General features: G+C 35.4%; 1 protein-coding gene across 12 annotated transcripts in view; it reads left to right on the forward strand.

Annotated features, from left to right (window-relative positions):
• The window catches only part of LOC122818715 (vesicular glutamate transporter 1), a 162706-nt gene that overhangs the window by 61230 nt on the left and 81785 nt on the right, over positions 1-19691 (forward strand). For 11 of the 12 annotated variants that reach the window (XM_044093781.2, XM_044093780.2, XM_050889844.1 and 8 more), the window contains exon 2: positions 3282-3367. In XM_044093781.2, coding sequence (XP_043949716.1) covers positions 3286-3367 — 82 coding nt within the window. In that variant the 5' untranslated portion in view covers positions 3282-3285. Of the gene's footprint in view, positions 1-2465; positions 2534-3281; positions 3368-19691 lie in introns of those variants that run through there. The other variant, XM_050889843.1, reaches the window with a different exon arrangement.

Consider the following 19691-nt stretch of genomic DNA (forward strand, 5'->3'; position numbering starts at 1 on the left):
ACACATACACTAGGAATCACTTCTTGTGACTCCCAAAGGAAGGCTATTATACAAAGCAATCAGGCCCCAGGAAAGTTCCGGACCTGTTTTCAGACCTTTCGCCAATGCTAAAAACTCTTCTTCAAACCACAAAAACTACAGATTACCCCCACAGGCAGACGACGCACAGACGAACAAATTAAACCCTCAGTTCAACATCGAAGCGGGCATTGACTGCTCTACCGATGCTATTGAAGATATATTCGTGGAGGCAGCCACTATCTTAACAACACAAGGCAGGGACGTGCAAACCAACTACTTCAAAACGAATCTGCAAATTGAACGGTTAGTCCTAGAAAAGGGGCGCCTGCGACGCACCTGGCATGCCAACAGATCGCCGTCATCAAAATAACGGCTTAAGGAAGCCACTCGCATACTAAATCGAGATATAAAGCAGGAAACAGAAAATAGACTGCTGCGGTACATTACAAACCAATCAGTACACATATCCTCTGTGAAGGGCTCACCCAAATCTGAGCTCCCCAACCGAAACAGTCACTATAATAAGGAATTTATTACGCAGCTGGATCCACAGCGACGAAGATAGAGCGTAAATTTTTGCTTTAAATTTAAATCTATTTCCATTGTTTCAGCCAAATGAGATCGCGAAAGTCATTCGGGAACTGAAACCGAAAAAGGCGGTGGCCAAATAACCCTGAAAATTTTAATTGAACTTCCAAACTGTGCTATTCATAATTCTCGGTTACCATCAGAACCGAAGCCCGGAAAAGACCACACAATTCCATTATCGTACAGACCAAAAAGTGTTTTTTTCGTGCCTGTCTAAGTTTTTCGAAAAATGCCTTCTAACAAATCTAGGAGCACACAATGTTGTTCCTCATCAATTAGCTTGCGTCAAAACTATGAAACATATCGAAAAAATTAACAGAATAACATTAGAAATAAGCATAGCCTTTGAGCATAAGGAATACTGCAGGAAAAACACAAACCAAACAAAACACAAACAAAACATTACCTATTCGTTTTTTTTTCCACTTATTCTTCTTAACCCAACAACACCACTACACCGTATTTTTATTATATTGACGTCTCAGCTGGTTCTAATAGGGTCCCAAGATAAATTTTAAAACATTTTAATAATATTTTATTTTTGATTACACAACTTTTTAACTTAACTAACTGAGAGTTTTTATTATGAGTGAGCCATCTTATATTTTTGACGTTATTTCCGGTGTTCCCCAAGGCAGTGACTTTGAAACTTTATTTCATACTGTTTATTAACGATCTACCTTAAGTTATAGCATGATCTTCTATTTTTATGTTCGGCGACGCCATTTTACTGAATTGCCAAACAAAGACAAGGCATTCTTATCTTTTATAAAGCGATGGTCCAAAGAATATGACCAATGTTTTGGTAGCTTGTTGCTTTAGTACGTCCAATCCTGGAATATTTTTCTTGTTTATGGAGACAATTGTATAAGGAGCCTCAAACCATTATCGAATCTGTACAAAAGCAATTTCTGATATTTGCACTGCGTAATCTTGTCTGGGAATCTGGTAGTCTACTTCTATCTTAATAATCGACAAGACTTTACAACTTGCAATGCTATAATGTTTGTCTATTAGCATCACTTTTTTCCAACAGAGTTTCAAATGTTCCAGATTTATACGCTCATTTTGACTATTGCGCTCTCTTTGTCCAGGGGTTCTTATGCTCAGCCTTAACTTTTTCGTGCACTGTGTTACAACTACAATAGCCTATATAATAATTTGTCATTTAATATACCTATTGGTACGGTTCCATTATATTAAGACATTTTGAATCATTAGACTTGTAATTTTGCTTATTTAGTTTTCAGCACTTCTATAATTAAGCATTTGCCCGCAGTTAATTGTTAATAATAAATAAATAATTAAGATGTACGACAAGGGTAATCTTATCGCCATTTTGTCGATATTCGGATGTGCTATAACCCTAATCATCACAACGAGCACAAGCAACGCTATTGCTCTTACCACAACAATGGAAATCTTCTAATGCACTTTTTGTCGTAGAACTTCCATTCAAGCCGAAAAAGTCTGAATTTGGAGAAACTCTACATGGAGCTCATAACCGATTCAATTCGTAGAAGCGAAGACTAAAAAACAAACCGATCCGCTGCATACCCAGTACTTATATTTTTTGCGGAAGTATTTTAACTTGGGGAACCCGTTTTTTCTTCCTCACCTCTTAGGACGAAAGCTGCGAGTAGTTTTTAATAGAGCCTTTCGGGACAATAATGGTACGGCGTTAAATGACATTCTTTTCGCAGGGCCCAGTATCCTACGCGATCTATTTGCTTTCGAATGTACACGTTCGCGTTCTTAGCGAATGTTAAATGTTCCGCCAAATATGGGTTAATGAAAGTTAAATTGTTTAGAGAGAACATCCGATCCGATTAAGCATTTCCAAATGTGCCCTGTAACGTACGGAACATCAGGTGCACCATTTCAGGCGGACGAGTGCTGGAATAACTCGATGTGGAACATCAAGGTGAATACCCGAGAGATTCAAAAATCCTACTGAAGGACTTTTATGTCGATGAAGTTTTAGTGTGTCAAATACTAATGAGAACCTTTGAAACAGAGACGAGTTGATTCAGCTTAAGTTGTGTGGAAATCTTGAACTATGGGTATCCAGTATTTCAGTCATACAAATAACAGTATATAACTCTTGTGCTTATGCTTGGATAATAAATCAATCAATAAGCGTATTAAAGTTTTTTGACCAGTTTTGAACTTATATTAAAAAATTATATTAAAAATTAAATTACACAAAACAGTAAAACAAATTTAAAACATTGTTTAAGATTGCTGAGCTCACAAATGAAAATGGGTGACTTCAATAATATGTTGCTAGAGCTAAGGCTCAAAGTTGCGAGCATGCTAATGTCTCTCAAAAAGTATGTTAAGGGAGCTCAAATTAGATTAAAATATTTGGTTTCAAAGCGGTTAGCGATGAAATTAAAATTGTTTCAAGTAGAAATCGAAAATGAGCAGTAACATATAAAAACTGCACATTAATCTAATAAAACATTAAAAATTTAAGAGATATATTTTAATTTAAACACAAACATAAATAATTGAATAGGTTTACGAATCATATTTTATTTATAGTATATTATTTGTATAATTAGTCTAGGATTTACATCAACCCAGTTTTGGATTTGGTTTAATTAGATTGTCGTGGTGCCCATGTATCTTAAATAATAAAAAATTCAATATTTTTTTTCATCTTTAAGACAAATGCTAAATTCGAGGGGCTCTAACTCTGTACCTCAAGATGGTGTCCCTTCCAGAAGAGTTTTTCCATCCTGGCATCTCAATGGTAAGGTATCAAATAAATTTGTTCTAAGCTACTATAATATAGCACATAAATATATACCAGTGAAGTAAATAATGTTGGTCGCAGCTGCAAATCAGCAGTTAGCTATAAAGAAATTTAATGTTTTAGAATTTCTATATGATTATTCATACAATTTACAAAAAGCGTGCAACCTGCAGTTAACTAAAATGAAATATAAATTATTGGTCTTGCCAAAATGTATCCATTGAAGATAAAGTAGTTTGCCACGCCCATTATAACGCCCAAAAACGCTTATAACATAACATAATTAAGTTAAATTACTTGCTGCTTGCCTACTTCTGTCTTCTCTGCGTTTCCTTTAGCCGACTAAAGCGTTTTCCCTTTTCATTTTATTTGACAAGTTTGGAAAGCTGTATGCAATTCTTTAATTAAAACAAGAAAGTTCCGTACGGCTCAAGGGCCAATATACACGCAAGCGGTTCAATTAACGAAATCAAAAATCTAAATATATTTACTTTTCTTTTTTTCAAGAACATTTGTGCTTACATGGTTTTTAAGAACGAATTCAAGCCCAATATTCTTGGTTTGTTCTCTCTATCTACTCATAAAAAATTTTGATTCATGTTATCAGGTTTTAAAAAAACCATGAAATCTTTCTTCACTGAGACCAGTGTTTTGTAAACAACAAATAATAACATTTCCTTTTCGCATTCTTTAATTTTATACATATCTTATCTTATATTGCTAGCTTTACACTCATAACAACAGTTATTACCTACAATACATTGTAAAATTATCAAAATGTTGTTAAATAAACTCTGTTTAATATATAATTTTTCTTTGTCCGTTTGTCCCATAATTATGTTTAATTATCCTATAAATGTTAGATGATGTTAAACAGCTCAATACAGAAAACATTAGTTCTACCACTTTTGTAAAAACTACCTAGTTTGGCGAGAAAACAGCTATAAATAGCTAAAAATCATACGCTCCCATCTAGCTACAGGCTTCTGAGTAGTACATGTGGCGATTTTTGTTGAATACAAATTTTAAAACGTAACTTTTTAAAACATGTTAAACGTTCAGGAATGTCGATCGGGCTTTTTATTTTATAAAAGTAGACGAATTATAAATATTGATTTTTAACACAAGAATTTCTGATATCAAACAAAAACACCTCTGAACGAGGTAAAAACCTATTGGCGATCGAAAATGTATTTATTCAAATCGTTTAAGTTGCTTTTGAAAAATAGGAAAATAATTTTCAAAATATCGGAACAAAAAAACTTTTGGTCATAATCATTAAACGATAGTATTTCGACAAATCAAATTTGAAAATCAAACAAAGTATTTTAAAATACCATTCTAACGACATATAGCACAAACCTGTAACTTTCGTACTTTACAAGTTTCTTCACAAGTTACGGGCCTTCAAAATAAAGTTTGGATTCGCACAAAAAAAAGGTCAATGCTCAGGCAGTGTAAGATGCCTTGAACTGGTAAATGTGGTAATTTTTGCTGATTAATAACTTTAAAACAGCTATTTTTAGAAGAATGTGTCGTAAACTAAAAGTTATGGAATCTCAAGGGATATACACCTTGAAATCGTTAGCCGTTTTTGAGAAATGAGAAAAACGGCTTAAAAAATATAAATAAAAAAAGGTGTATATAGTAATTTGAAATACCTTTTTTAACGACATATAGCACAAGCTGCAGTTTCTCACTTTAATTGTAATTATCTCCACAGGCCCCAACAGATCAAATTTTCCAAATTTTTACTTTTTCACTTTCTTCACTTTTTGTTTTAAACTAATTTATTTTTTTTTTCAGTCTTGGTATGCAGTTTTTTTTAGTTTTTGCAATATCTTCCGATTGATATGTGACTCGAAACATTCGATTACTGTAGGTTTTCATTTCTTCTTCCGTCCACAGAGATTAATTAAAATTCGATTTGAATCTTTTCTGAGGGTGAAATAGAAGTTTCCCCCTTTTATTATTTATGGTACCGACCCCGCCCCCTCCCAGCCAAAAAAAAAATCTGATCTTATTTACATAAAGGATAAAGGATACTTTATTATATAAATTCGTTTAAAATTTCATCGCATACTTCGTTGCTAGCAACACCCACCACTGTAACAGATTCGACTTTTCAAGCTAATACAGCTACCTGTAGTGTAATTTTAATATGAATTTATCTTTTCCCTTCTAAAGCTTAAGAAAATATATTTTCAGATCTTTATTTCTTGCGGGTCCAGTGTTGATTAATGTGGTAATATCTGCGTACAAATTTGCGGTCACACTGGCCTGAATACAAACAAAAGATTGTAGTTATCAAGAAGAAGCGAACTAGATATTTTTGGGTCCATCCGTATTCGGCCCACGTCTTAAGAAAGGACAATTTTAACAGATGTAATAAATGCAACAAAAAAAATATAAAAAAATATAAATATAAAAAAATATAAATATAAAAAAATATAAATATAAAAAAATATATTGTTTAGAGTTTCCCTTGCCTGATGTCGTTTTCATATCCTTTCATAGGGTATAATGATTTCAGTCAGAAGTTTGCAACGCAGTGAAGGAGACGTGTCCGACCCCATATATATTCTTGGTCAGCATCACTAGACAAGTCCATCTGGCCATGTCCGTTTGTCTGTCTGTCCGTATGAACGCTGCGATCTCTGAAACTATTAGAGCTAGAACAATCAAACTTGACATTCAGATTCCTGGCCTTCCTGAGCAGTGCAAGTTTGTTGGGTGCCACGCCCACTCTAACGCCCACAATTCACCAAAATCTGTAGCGCCAACAGTTTTTATGATAAAAACAACATTTTAACTGACCTAAAAAATGTGCCCCGCCCACTCTAACGCCCACAAATGGTTTAAACGCTTAAATCTTTCTGCCGCCCCGATAACATCTATAACGTTCCTTGTTTTTTTTTCAAATTTTTCTTTTTGTTTTTTTTTTTTTAGATTATGTTATCTTTTTCATAAATTTTGCGAACGAATCTTTTTCCATTTTAATCTCTTTTAATATCAATTTAAAAAGCTTTCTAAAAATCTATCTTATCACGATAAAACTAGTATAAACCAAGATAATAATACACTTCAATTTCTACTCAGATCAATTTTATTTTTAAGATCAATTTTACAATCTTGCAGGTTCTTGCTATGCTTTATTTGAATTTTTCGTATTCTATGTTTTCGGAAACAATAAAAAAACTTACTCTTTTTGGTTTAATTTTTTTTGCTCTTATCACTATGAACGGTAGTCCACGTAGTGACAAAGCACACCAGGAGAGTGTACGTTGGTGACTACTATATATATACACGCCACTAATAAAGTTTTGTTCCCACTTCAAATACGCGTCGGATGACACCTCAACTGTCAAAAGCGGATGATCCGCTCAAAAGCAATACGCAAAACAAGATTTTGGGGGACTTCTCAAATGAACAATATTTTTGTCCCATAATTATTTTTAATGATCCTAGAAATTTTAGATGATGTTAAACAGCTCAATACAAGAACCATTAGTTCTACCACTACAAATAAATACAAATTTTAAAACGTAACTTTATAAAACAATGTGTTGCATGTTAAACGTTCAGGAATGTCAAAGGTTATACACTTTTGGGATTATCCCGAAATCGTTAATGCCTCTTTTGAGGAACAGAAAAAAAAAACCGCCATATCCTTAAAACACTACCAAATAATCATCGTCGCATGAAGACGTTATTTATTGTACTCACGGAAAAACTTTTCAATAAAATCATAAAAGTGCAGTGACTGGTCCAATAAATCTACACTAAAGCGAAAATACGCGTTCTGCGATAAAATCGCGAATGTTTATATTATCTAAATTCATAATTATAAAATATTAAAAAAAATATTTAAACATCTAACTAAATCAATCTATGTTACAATAAGTCAAAACGACGTTAGCACAGAACGTCAATGTGAGCAAGACGAGACACGTCTCTCAGTACAAAGAAATAACGCATACCTATATTTTAAAGCAACCGAAAATAATGCAAGATCTGATCAATTACCCCAACTTGACCGAATTCTTATTTAGAGACCGAGAGAGCGATTTCTTGCTCCGCACCGCAATTTTTTTGACAACGTCAGTGTATCGACAGCGCGTTTAACGACATTATCAGCTAGCAGCTCAAATATTAATACGTCTTAAAAAGTTCCAATGTTCTTGTCAACAAAATTATTGAGCTTATTGGCTAGGATAACTTCCAAAAAACCCCTTGTAAAGGGCAACATTTGAGACACAAAGGTTAAAATGAAGTCTAAAGATAATTACAGAGTATTATCAAAATATCTTACCGAGAACAAAAATAACTTTTACACGTATCACCTAGACAGAGATGGGATTTAAGACACTCTTCAAAATCCTTAACAGGGAAGAAAGGCGCAACCACTCTTTAAGGTTTAGCTCGAACCATAAAATAAGCACCTGAAATAATACGAAGTGCACCCTATAAACAATCTTCAATTACTGCTGCACCGCCGAATTACAGTTGAGGAACAGCAGAAACGTATTAGACCAGTACAATGTGCGAACTGCCAAGAATATGGCCATAGTGTAAACTGGGACGGGATAAAGGATGACAAGTTTATAAGGACCTGAAAAGTCCTTACCTGCCCGCACCCAAAAATGCATCCTACAACAGAATTTATATCGTTTATGCGCACAACTATGCTAGATTTATTGCGAAACCATAATCAATTGATTCAAAGGCTGGTTTCACAACAATCCAAATAATGACTTCCCTACGGATATCTACGTGGAACGCTATCGGCGTTTCGCAGCATAAACTTGAGTTAGCTCAATTCCTACTCGATAACCATGTCGACGTAATGCTGCTTTCAGAAACACACCCTACAAACAAATACAAGGAGGATATCCATTCTACGGAACAAATCAACCAGATGGTAAGCCGAATGGTGGGACTGAAATTCTAATCAGAAACCGTGACTCCAAAAGGATAGCAGCTCTATAGTGCAATTATCAAAGCCAAGAACAAGCTTGACTAAGTATCATCCTGTACACCAACATACTGGCCGGCAGACCCAAAGAAACTACTCGATTTAATAAATTTTGCGGTTACCAAAAATCTGATAAGCGCCGGATCTTCTCCTCCAAAACATTGAAAAAATAATTAAATGATACCTCACCAATTGGGTTAAGTAAAGAAAGTATATTAGGTCACACATTGAGCTAAGTCCTGATCTCAACGATGAAGCCGACGTAGACAGCTTTGTTAATTCACTGGATCTCTGCAGCTCGAGCTTCAACATCTCAAACTATAAATACACAGTGCAATGAAAAGAAGACAAATCTACAAGTCGAAAAGCTCGTCCTCGAAAAGCGACGCTTTCGTCGAGAGTGGCAATTCCACAGATCGTCATCTGCTAAGCAAAGCTTAAGACATGCCTTTCGTCAACTTACTGAAGCTCCACAGGAAGAAGAAGCATATGTCCACCACCGCAATTGTCAACCTCTAGTTCAAAACTCTCACTATGGAGAGTTCACCCATCTCTGAGATCACCGAAAGAAACTGTGATGCCTATTAGAAATATATTAGTCGGCTGGGCGCGCAGCGATTGAGACATTTTGACATTAGCTTAAAAATGTCTTCTACCCAAATCCTTCCACTAGTGCGTTTTCTAGCCCATTTTGCCATATGAGCTTCAACACGAGCCAATTGAGTTTCGCCCAAACCAAATCGTTAACATCATTAAAAATTTTAAAAATGCGTATTGACTCGGATAAACACATACCTAAGACTCCAGGAAGGAATCCCGTCAAATCTATTTGGGTTTCATGAAAAGCACGGAACAATGGATCAGGTCAACCGGAAACCATTAGAAATTCGGAACGCGTTCAAAAAACGAGAATACTATACTGCCATATTTTTAGATATTTCTCAAGTATTCGATAGAGTCTGGCTTGAAGGTCTAATGTACAAGACAATTCTCCCCTAAAATACCAACAAGCTTTTAAATTCTTACCTTTATGACAGAAAATTTTTTGTGATGTGCAACACTGCTATATCTGATGATTGAAACTGACGTGTGCCACTGTGGAACTTCCGTACGATGCATACATACTTACATGCGGCAATAGTGCTATTTTTTTGTAAAGTAATTATACCTGTTACTCGTTGAGTAAAATGGTTTACTAGATTGGTCAGATAGTATTAACAGGTAAAAGGAAGCCTTTCCGACCCCATAAAGTACGAGGTGTGTTCAAAAAGTAAGGCGACTTTTCAAATTTCGCGGGCAACATGTTTTCGATTATCGTTTTTTTTTTTTTTATTATTTTGTTGGTACACTCTTCCCCAACATCTATACCAAGTTTCAATTGAATCCCCTTTTTTGTTCAGTTGTGGGAGGCGTAAAGGTAACAAGTTGTTTTGCGTGCTCAGCGATTTTGTGCTATCAAAAAATATGGATCAAAGGATTTGCATCAAATTCTGTGTAAAAATAAAATTAAGTGCTCCGAAACACTTGAAATGTTGACAGTGGCATACGGTGAAACTGTTCTGAGTAAAAAAAATGTTTACAAGTGGTACAAACTCTTCCAAGATGGCCGGGAAGATGCCAATGACGAGCCTCGCTCTGGACGCCCAAGCACGTCAACAACTGATAAAAACGTTCAAGCAGTAAAGAAAATTGTTTTGAAAAATCGTCCAATCACTATCAGTGAAGTTGCTGAAGATGTCGGTATATCGCTTGGCTCGTGCCATGAAATTTTTTTCAAACACTTTGGGCATGAGTCGTGTGTCAGCGAAGTTTGTTCCAAAATTGATGATTTTTGACCAAAAGAACCGTCGCATGTGCATCGCTCAAGAGCTGTTGGATGACGTCAACGACGACCCAGATTTACTCAAAAGGGTCATAACTGGGGACGAATCATGGGTATATGGTTATGATTTCGAAACCAAAGCCCAATCGTCACAATGGAAGAGCCCAGGTGAGCCAAGGCCGAAAAAAGCACGCCAAGTTCGATCAAATGTCAAAGTTTTGATCACTGTATTCTTCGATTACCATGGCGTGGTGCATCAGGAGTTCTTACCATATGGTCGTACGGTCAATAAACAGTATTATCTGGAAGTTATGCGCCGTTTGCGAGAAGCAATACGAAAGAAACGTCCAGAATTGTGCAAAATCAATTCATGGCTTTTGCATCACGATAATGCCCCTGCTCACTCATCTTTGCTTGTGAGAGATTTTTTGGCCAAAAACAACAACACAATAATGCCTCAGCCACCATATTCACCGGATTTGGCCTCATGTGACTTTTTCTTGTTCCCAAAACTAAAGAGACCTATGAAACGACGGAGATTTGCAACAATTGAAGAGATAAAGACTGCATCGCTGGAAGAGCTCAAGGCTATACCGAAAAGTGCTTATGGGAAGTGCTTTGAGGATTGGAAAAACCGTTGGCATAAGTGTATTGTATCTGAGGGGGATTACTTTGAAGGGGACAACAGTAATATTGATAAATAAATAAATAGTTTTTCTTAAAAATACAAAGTCACCTTACTCTTTGAACACACCTCGTATATTTATTCTTGATAAGGATCTTTAGCCGAGACGATCTATGTCGTCCATGTCCGTCTGTTCGTCCGTCCGTATGAACGCTGAGATCTCGGAAATTATAAGAACTAGTATATTCATACTTGGCGTGCAGGGCAAGTTTGTTTCAGCGGGGTGCCACGCCCGCTCTAATTGAATTGGGTTTGTCTCATCAACACCCATTGACCACGCCCACTACAAATCTCCAAAACGCTTATGTCTGTCTGCCGCCCACATAACATCTACTGAAAAAGTCGGTAAAATATCGCTTTGCTGCTGATATATAAGCAGTTCATTATCCTTTTAATAATTGTAGGTAAGTTAAATAAGTAGGTTTATTACATATGTTTTACTCCAAATTATATTGTTAATCCACGGCATATGCCGACTCAATAAAATTATAATGTGCAAAAGAATTCGAAATGGAGTGCTAGAACTTTAAGACGGAGATATGCTGTTATAATGATCGGAAAATTGGTGAGAAAATAATATGAAACAAATTATAGTGTTTGTGTATTTGGTGTTTGACATATTATCTTATACTATTTTGAATAATATTTTTTATAATAACTTCCTTTCTTGTTACAACCTTGCAGAGGGTATAATGATTTCAGTCAGAAGTTTGCAACGCAGTGGAGGAGACGTTTCCGACCCCATAAAGTATAAATATTCTTGATCAGCATCACTAGATGAGTCAATATGGCCATGTCCGTCTGTCCGTTCATTTCTACGCAAACTAGTCTCTCAGTTTTAAAGCTATAGAGCTGAAACTTTCCCAAAAGTCTTCTTTTGCATATAAGTCGGAACCAGCCGGATCGGACAAGTATATCTTGTAGCTCCCATAGGAATTATAGGAAAACAATTTTTAAAGAAATTATACTTTTTAATTAGTTTTGAATTTTGAATTAAATTTTATCAAAATCGGACGACTATATCATATAGCTGCCAAAGGAAAGATTGTAAAATTGGTGGGAAAATAATGTTAAAAAATTGTATCTTCGGTGTTTTTCAACATAACCTCCTACGCTTGGAAATATTTTTTAATTAGTTCTGAATGTCGAATTTAATTTTATAAAAATCGGACGACTGTATCATATAGTTTCCATTGGACCAATCGGAAAATTGATGGGAAAACAACATGAAAAAATTATATCTATGATCTTTCTTTTTTTTTTTGTGATTATGTCCTAAGTTTGGAAATAACATTTTTTAATTAGTTCTGAATTATAAATGTAAGGTGCCACGCCCACTTTATCGCGCACAATTCTATAAATACTTCAGCGCCTGCAGCTTAATTCTAGAAACAAACTTTTAACTCAAACGTATTGGTCTCGTTAATACCTATCGTTTAAACCAAAGAACATTTTGCCAAGCCCTTTGTATAGCCCCCAAACTGCCCAAAAACTTTGCTTCCCATAGTTTTCAACTGGAAAAAATCTCTTTTCGGCACGCTGCTATTTAATAGTAGTATTTTTAGGCAAGAAATAACCAATTTTAAACTGTTTTTGGCCTATGAAATCAACCACTGGGCACTGGCCCAAACACATAAAATTTTTCAAACCATAGGAAAAATTTAATGTTTTTGTGATTTGTTTCCTGACGACACAGTCAATATATATTTATTCAACGAATGGTACATTAAAGTATAACATTTAAAGAATGTCTTATCCAATTTTAGCAAAGAAATATTCAAAAATATGGCAATGGTAGCAACGGACGGGTGTCGAAAAAATGTTGAATTGCGGTGTCCCTCGTAACTCGGCGCTGGATCATCAGAAATCAAAAAATACAAGTTCATTTGTTAGATAAGAGTTAGCCCCTGGTAACGCTGTCGAGTTTTTTTTTAATTTCATTTTTTTTGAAGACTATAAAGTGAATAACATTTTTTGAAAAAAAAAAACCGGCTAAATTGTCATTGTAAAATTACAATTATGAGAAAAAAACTCGACTACGTTACCTTGTAAAATACGAGGTGTGTTCAAAAAGTATGGTGACTTTGAATTTTCAAGAAAAACTATTAATATTAATGTTGTCCCCTTCAAAGTAATCCCCCTCAGATACAATACACTTATGCCAACGGTTTTTCCAATCCTCAAAGCACTTCCCATAAGCACTTTTCGGTATAGCCTTGAGCTCTTCCAGCGATGCAGTCTTTATCTCTTCAATCGTTGCAAATCTCCGTCCTTTCATAGGTCTCTTTAGTTTTGGGAACAAGAAAAAGTCACATGGGGCCAAATCCGGTGAATATGGTGGCTGAGGCATTATTGTGTTGTTGTATTTGGCCAAAAAATCTCTCAGAAGCAAAGATGAGTGAGCAGGGGCATTATCGTGATGCAAAAGCCATGAATTGTAAGAACTCCTGATGCACCACGCCATGGTAATCGAAGAATACAGTAATCAAAACTTTGACATTTGATCGAACTTGGCGTGCTTTTGACGATTAGGCTTTGGTTTCGATATCATAACCATATACCCATGATTCGTCACCAGTTATGACCCTTTTGAGTAAGTCTGGTTCGTCGTTGACGTCATCCAACAGCTCTTGAGCGATGCTCATGCGACGGTTCTTTTGGTCAAAATTCAGCAATTTTGGAACAAACTTCGCTGACACACGACTCATGCCCAAAACGTTTGAAAAAATTTCATGGCACGAGCCAAGCGATATACCGACATCTTCAGCAACTTCTCTGATAGTGATTCGACGATTTTCCAAAACAATTTTCTTCACTGCTTGAACGTTTTCATCAGTTGTTGACGTGCTTGGGCGTCCAGAGCGGGGCTGGTCATTGGCATCTTCCCGGCCATCTTGGAAGAGTTTGTACCACTTGAAAACATTTTTTTTACTCAGAACAGTTTCACCGTATGTTACTGTCAACATTTCTAGTGTTTCGGAGCACTTCATTTTATTTTTTACAGAAAATTTGATGCAAATCCTTTGATCCATATTTTTGGATAGCAAAAAATCGCTGAGCACGCAAAACAACTTGTTACTTTTACGCCTCTCACAACTAAACAAAAAAGGGGATTCAATTGAAACTTGGTACAGATGTTAGGGAAGAGTGTACCAACATAACAAAACAAAAATATCGATAATCAAAAATATGTAGCCCGCGAAATTTGAAAAGTCACCTTACTTTTTAAACACACCTCGTATGTACAGAAATAGTGTTTAAAATTTCAAAAGAATCGGTATTGAAGTTATGATGGGCACCGACTTTAATGACGTGAGTTGAGCTTTAAAGTTTTTAACACAAAAAAATACAGTGTAAAACGAAACCATTCTACCACTTTTCTTTAATTGACTTTATATTTAGACACAATATTCTTCAGATATTATGCATTAGATTTTAAAACTAAAAAGTTTAATACCTTATTTCTCTTTAAATCGATCTGCCACCCAAATAATTATATATTAAAATGGTGGGTAGGTGGCTCTATACAATGTCGCTTTGCTGCTTATATAGCTCCATTTCTCTTTTGTTCTTTTAAGCTGAGTTACGGGTATCTAATAGTCGAGGTACTCGATCTTTGCGTTAATCCTTGTTTTTTTTTAATGAAGTTTTTGGTTTGGGACGACTTTTTGTTGGGTTGAAAGTAAGCCTAAGCAAGAAACACAAATTTAAAACGGATTCCGGCTTCCCTCTTTAATGGCTTCTTATTATTTATTTTCAATATTTTTCTGATCTCTACCTATTTTTTTTTTGTTTTTAAATTTATGTTTTTACGATACATTCATCTGAAATATTAATTTGATTTGATTGGTAAAACTAATTAATATTATTAAACTGTTATTATTTAATGGGGTTATTGATCACCTTATATTCGTCACACTGAGTTGATGACATCAAGATTCACATATAATGCTTGTAGTTTAATTTTCTGTTCACATATTTCCGCTGCTGAATATTAATATTTAGCAAGATTGGCTGCTGATAGGTGGCCATTCAGACACATTTTCTCCTACATTCAAAACTGGCTTACAATTTCATAGTACTGGACATTATATTTCCATCTCTTCTAATCACTGCTAACAAAGTTCAAAATCAGATTCTGGTTACATTTTTATCCTTAGTAAATTTTTTTGAAAAAGTACTAAATTATTGGATTTAAATATATATTGTTTTGTTTTGCTGGTTGCAGAATAAGATGGGATATATCAAACTCTATAAATATGTCTTACGTGTATTTTAAACAACTACCCAACTCCATCTTCCTTACAACACGGATATTGTTTAAGGCGATGTGAAATTGTTTTAGGGTGATATAAAGGTGTTTTGTAATATGGATCTGTTGATGTTAAAACGAGTTGGGTTGTGTTGATATGTTGATTGTTTTGAGGGGTATACCATGGTGTTGGTATAATGTGATGATACTTTTTATTCGTATAAACACACCATTATCAACAACTAATTGAAATGTGTTTCCATATAATAATAATATTATTGTATTGGCAAGCAATCTTGCTTTGCCTGCGAAGAGCGGTTGGAGAACGTGAGAGTTTGGAGATCGAGGACGGAGAACGAGAGAGTTTGGACATCGAGGACGGAGAACGTGAGAGTAAGGAGAGCAAGAAAGCTTGGAGAGCAAGAGGGATTGGAGATCAACAGAGTTTGGAGACCAGGGATGTAGAAAGAGAGAGCGGAGACTTAACGAGAAGAGCGAGGGTGCCGTGTGCAAATGGAAGTAACGGGACGCCGCCGGACTTCGGACGCGGCCGTGAACTTTGGACCGAGAGAGAAGGTACCTCATCTCGACAACGGAGCGTCACACAAGCATGCCATATGCATCACGCATCAGCTGGTCGACAGCATCAGGCTGGACATCGGCGGAAAGCAGCGCATGAGGGTCAAACTGGAGCCATGGACTTTGGACCGGGTGTGGAGAGTCTGGCGGGCCGTGCGCAAAAGGGAAATAACGTTTCCCGGGGGCCCTTTATAATAACTTCCTTTCTTGTTACAACCTTGCAGAGGGTATAATGATTTCAGTCAGAAGTTTGCAACGCAGTGGAGGAGACGTTTCCGACCCCATAAAGTATAAATATTCTTGATCAGCATCACTAGATGAGTCAATATGGCCATGTCCGTCTGTCCGTTCATTTCTACGCAAACTAGTCTCTCAGTTTTAAAGCTATAGAGCTGAAACTTTCCCAAAAGTCTTCTTTTGCATATAAGTCGGAACCAGCCGGATCGGACAAGTATATCTTGTAGCTCCCATAGGAATTATAGGAAAACAATTTTTAAAGAAATTATACTTTTTAATTAGTTTTGAATTTTGAATTAAATTTTATCAAAATCGGACGACTATATCATATAGCTGCCAAAGGAAAGATTGTAAAATTGGTGGGAAAATAATGTTAAAAAATTGTATCTTCGGTGTTTTTCAACATAACCTCCTACGCTTGGAAATATTTTTTAATTAGTTCTGAATGTCGAATTTAATTTTATAAAAATCGGACGACTGTATCATATAGTTTCCATTGGACCAATCGGAAAATTGATGGGAAAACAACATGAAAAAATTATATCTATGATCTTTCTTTTTTTTTTTGTGATTATATCCTAAGTTTGGAAATAACATTTTTTAATTAGTTCTGAATTATAAATGTAAGGTGCCACGCCCACTTTATCGCGCACAATTCTATAAATACTTCAGCGCCTGCAGCTTAATTCTAGAAACAAACTTTTAACTCAAACGTATTGGTCTCGTTAATACCTATCGTTTAAACCAAAGAACATTTTGCCAAGCCCTTTGTATAGCCCCCAAACTGCCCAAAAACTTTGCTTCCCATAGTTTTCAACTGGAAAAAATCTCTTTTCGGCACGCTGCTATTTAATAGTAGTATTTTTAGGCAAGAAATAACCAATTTTAAACTGTTTTTGGCCTATGAAATCAACCACTGGGCACTGGCCCAAACACATAAAATTTTTCAAACCATAGGAAAAATTTAATGTTTTTGTGATTTGTTTCCTGACGACACAGTCAATATATATTTATTCAACGAATGGTACATTAAAGTATAACATTTAAAGAATGTCTTATCCAATTTTAGCAAAGAAATATTCAAAAATATGGCAATGGTAGCAACGGACGGGTGTCGAAAAAATGTTGAATTGCGGTGTCCCTCGTAACTCGGCGCTGGATCATCAGAAATCAAAAAATACAAGTTCATTTGTTAGATAAGAGTTAGCCCCTGGTAACGCTGTCGAGTTTTTTTTTAATTTCATTTTTTTTGAAGACTATAAAGTGAATAACATTTTTTGAAAAAAAAAAACCGGCTAAATTGTCATTGTAAAATTACAATTATGAGAAAAAAACTCGACTACGTTACCTTGTAAAATACGAGGTGTGTTCAAAAAGTATGGTGACTTTGAATTTTCAAGAAAAACTATTAATATTAATGTTGTCCCCTTCAAAGTAATCCCCCTCAGATACAATACACTTATGCCAACGGTTTTTCCAATCCTCAAAGCACTTCCCATAAGCACTTTTCGGTATAGCCTTGAGCTCTTCCAGCGATGCAGTCTTTATCTCTTCAATCGTTGCAAATCTCCGTCCTTTCATAGGTCTCTTTAGTTTTGGGAACAAGAAAAAGTCACATGGGGCCAAATCCGGTGAATATGGTGGCTGAGGCATTATTGTGTTGTTGTATTTGGCCAAAAAATCTCTCAGAAGCAAAGATGAGTGAGCAGGGGCATTATCGTGATGCAAAAGCCATGAATTGTAAGAACTCCTGATGCACCACGCCATGGTAATTGAAGAATACAGTAATCAAAACTTTGACATTTGATCGAACTTGGCGTGCTTTTGACGATTAGGCTTTGGTTTCGATATCATAACCATATACCCATGATTCGTCACCAGTTATGACCCTTTTGAGTAAGTCTGGTTCGTCGTTGACGTCATCCAACAGTTCTTGAGCGATGCTCATGCGACGGTTCTTTTGGTCAAAATTCAGCAATTTTGGAACAAACTTCGCTGACACACGACTCATGCCCAAAACGTTTGAAAAAATTTCATGGCACGAGCCAAGCGATATACCGACATCTTCAGCAACTTCTCTGATAGTGATTCGACGATTTTCCAAAACAATTTTCTTCACTGCTTGAACGTTTTCATCAGTTGTTGACGTGCTTGGGCGTCCAGAGCGAGGCTGGTCATTGGCATCTTCCCGGCCATCTTGGAAGAGTTTGTACCACTTGAAAACATTTTTTTTACTCAGAACAGTTTCACCGTATGTTACTGTCAACATTTCTAGTGTTTCGGAGCACTTCATTTTATTTTTTACAGAAAATTTGATGCAAATCCTTTGATCCATATTTTTGGATAGCAAAAAATCGCTGAGCACGCAAAACAACTTGTTACTTTTACGCCTCTCACAACTAAACAAAAAAGGGGATTCAATTGAAACTTGGTACAGATGTTAGGGAAGAGTGTACCAACATAACAAAACAAAAATATCGATAATCAAAAATATGTAGCCCGCGAAATTTGAAAAGTCACCTTACTTTTTAAACACACCTCGTATGTACAGAAATAGTGTTTAAAATTTCAAAAGAATCGGTATTGAAGTTATGATGGGCACCGACTTTAATGACGTGAGTTGAGCTTTAAAGTTTTTAACACAAAAAAATACAGTGTAAAACGAAACCATTCTACCACTTTTCTTTAATTGACTTTATATTTAGACACAATATTCTTCAGATATTATGCATTAGATTTTAAAACTAAAAAGTTTAATACCTTATTTCTCTTTAAATCGATCTGCCACCCAAATAATTATATATTAAAATGGTGGGTAGGTGGCTCTATACAATGTCGCTTTGCTGCTTATATAGCTCCATTTCTCTTTTGTTCTTTTAAGCTGAGTTACGGGTATCTAATAGTCGAGGTACTCGATCTTTGCGTTAATCCTTGTTTTTTTTTAATGAAGTTTTTGGTTTGGGACGACTTTTTGTTGGGTTGAAAGTAAGCCTAAGCAAGAAACACAAATTTAAAACGGATTCCGGCTTCCCTCTTTAATGGCTTCTTATTATTTATTTTCAATATTTTTCTGATCTCTACCTATTTTTTTTTTGTTTTTAAATTTATGTTTTTACGATACATTCATCTGAAATATTAATTTGATTTGATTGGTAAAACTAATTAATATTATTAAACTGTTATTATTTAATGGGGTTATTGATCACCTTATATTCGTCACACTGAGTTGATGACATCAAGATTCACATATAATGCTTGTAGTTTAATTTTCTGTTCACATATTTCCGCTGCTGAATATTAATATTTAGCAAGATTGGCTGCTGATAGGTGGCCATTCAGACACATTTTCTCCTACATTCAAAACTGGCTTACAATTTCATAGTACTGGACATTATATTTCCATCTCTTCTAATCACTGCTAACAAAGTTCAAAATCAGATTCTGGTTACATTTTTATCCTTAGTAAATTTTTTTGAAAAAGTACTAAATTATTGGATTTAAATATATATTGTTTTGTTTTGCTGGTTGCAGAATAAGATGGGATATATCAAACTCTATAAATATGTCTTACGTGTATTTTAAACAACTACCCAACTCCATCTTCCTTACAACACGGATATTGTTTAAGGCGATGTGAAATTGTTTTAGGGTGATATAAAGGTGTTTTGTAATATGGATCTGTTGATGTTAAAACGAGTTGGGTTGTGTTGATATGTTGATTGTTTTGAGGGGTATACCATGGTGTTGGTATAATGTGATGATACTTTTTAT

The sequence above is a fragment of the Drosophila biarmipes genome, unplaced genomic scaffold, assembly GCF_025231255.1.
Source record: "Drosophila biarmipes strain raj3 unplaced genomic scaffold, RU_DBia_V1.1 ptg000008l, whole genome shotgun sequence".
In the NCBI taxonomy this organism is placed as follows: domain Eukaryota; kingdom Metazoa; phylum Arthropoda; class Insecta; order Diptera; family Drosophilidae; genus Drosophila; species Drosophila biarmipes.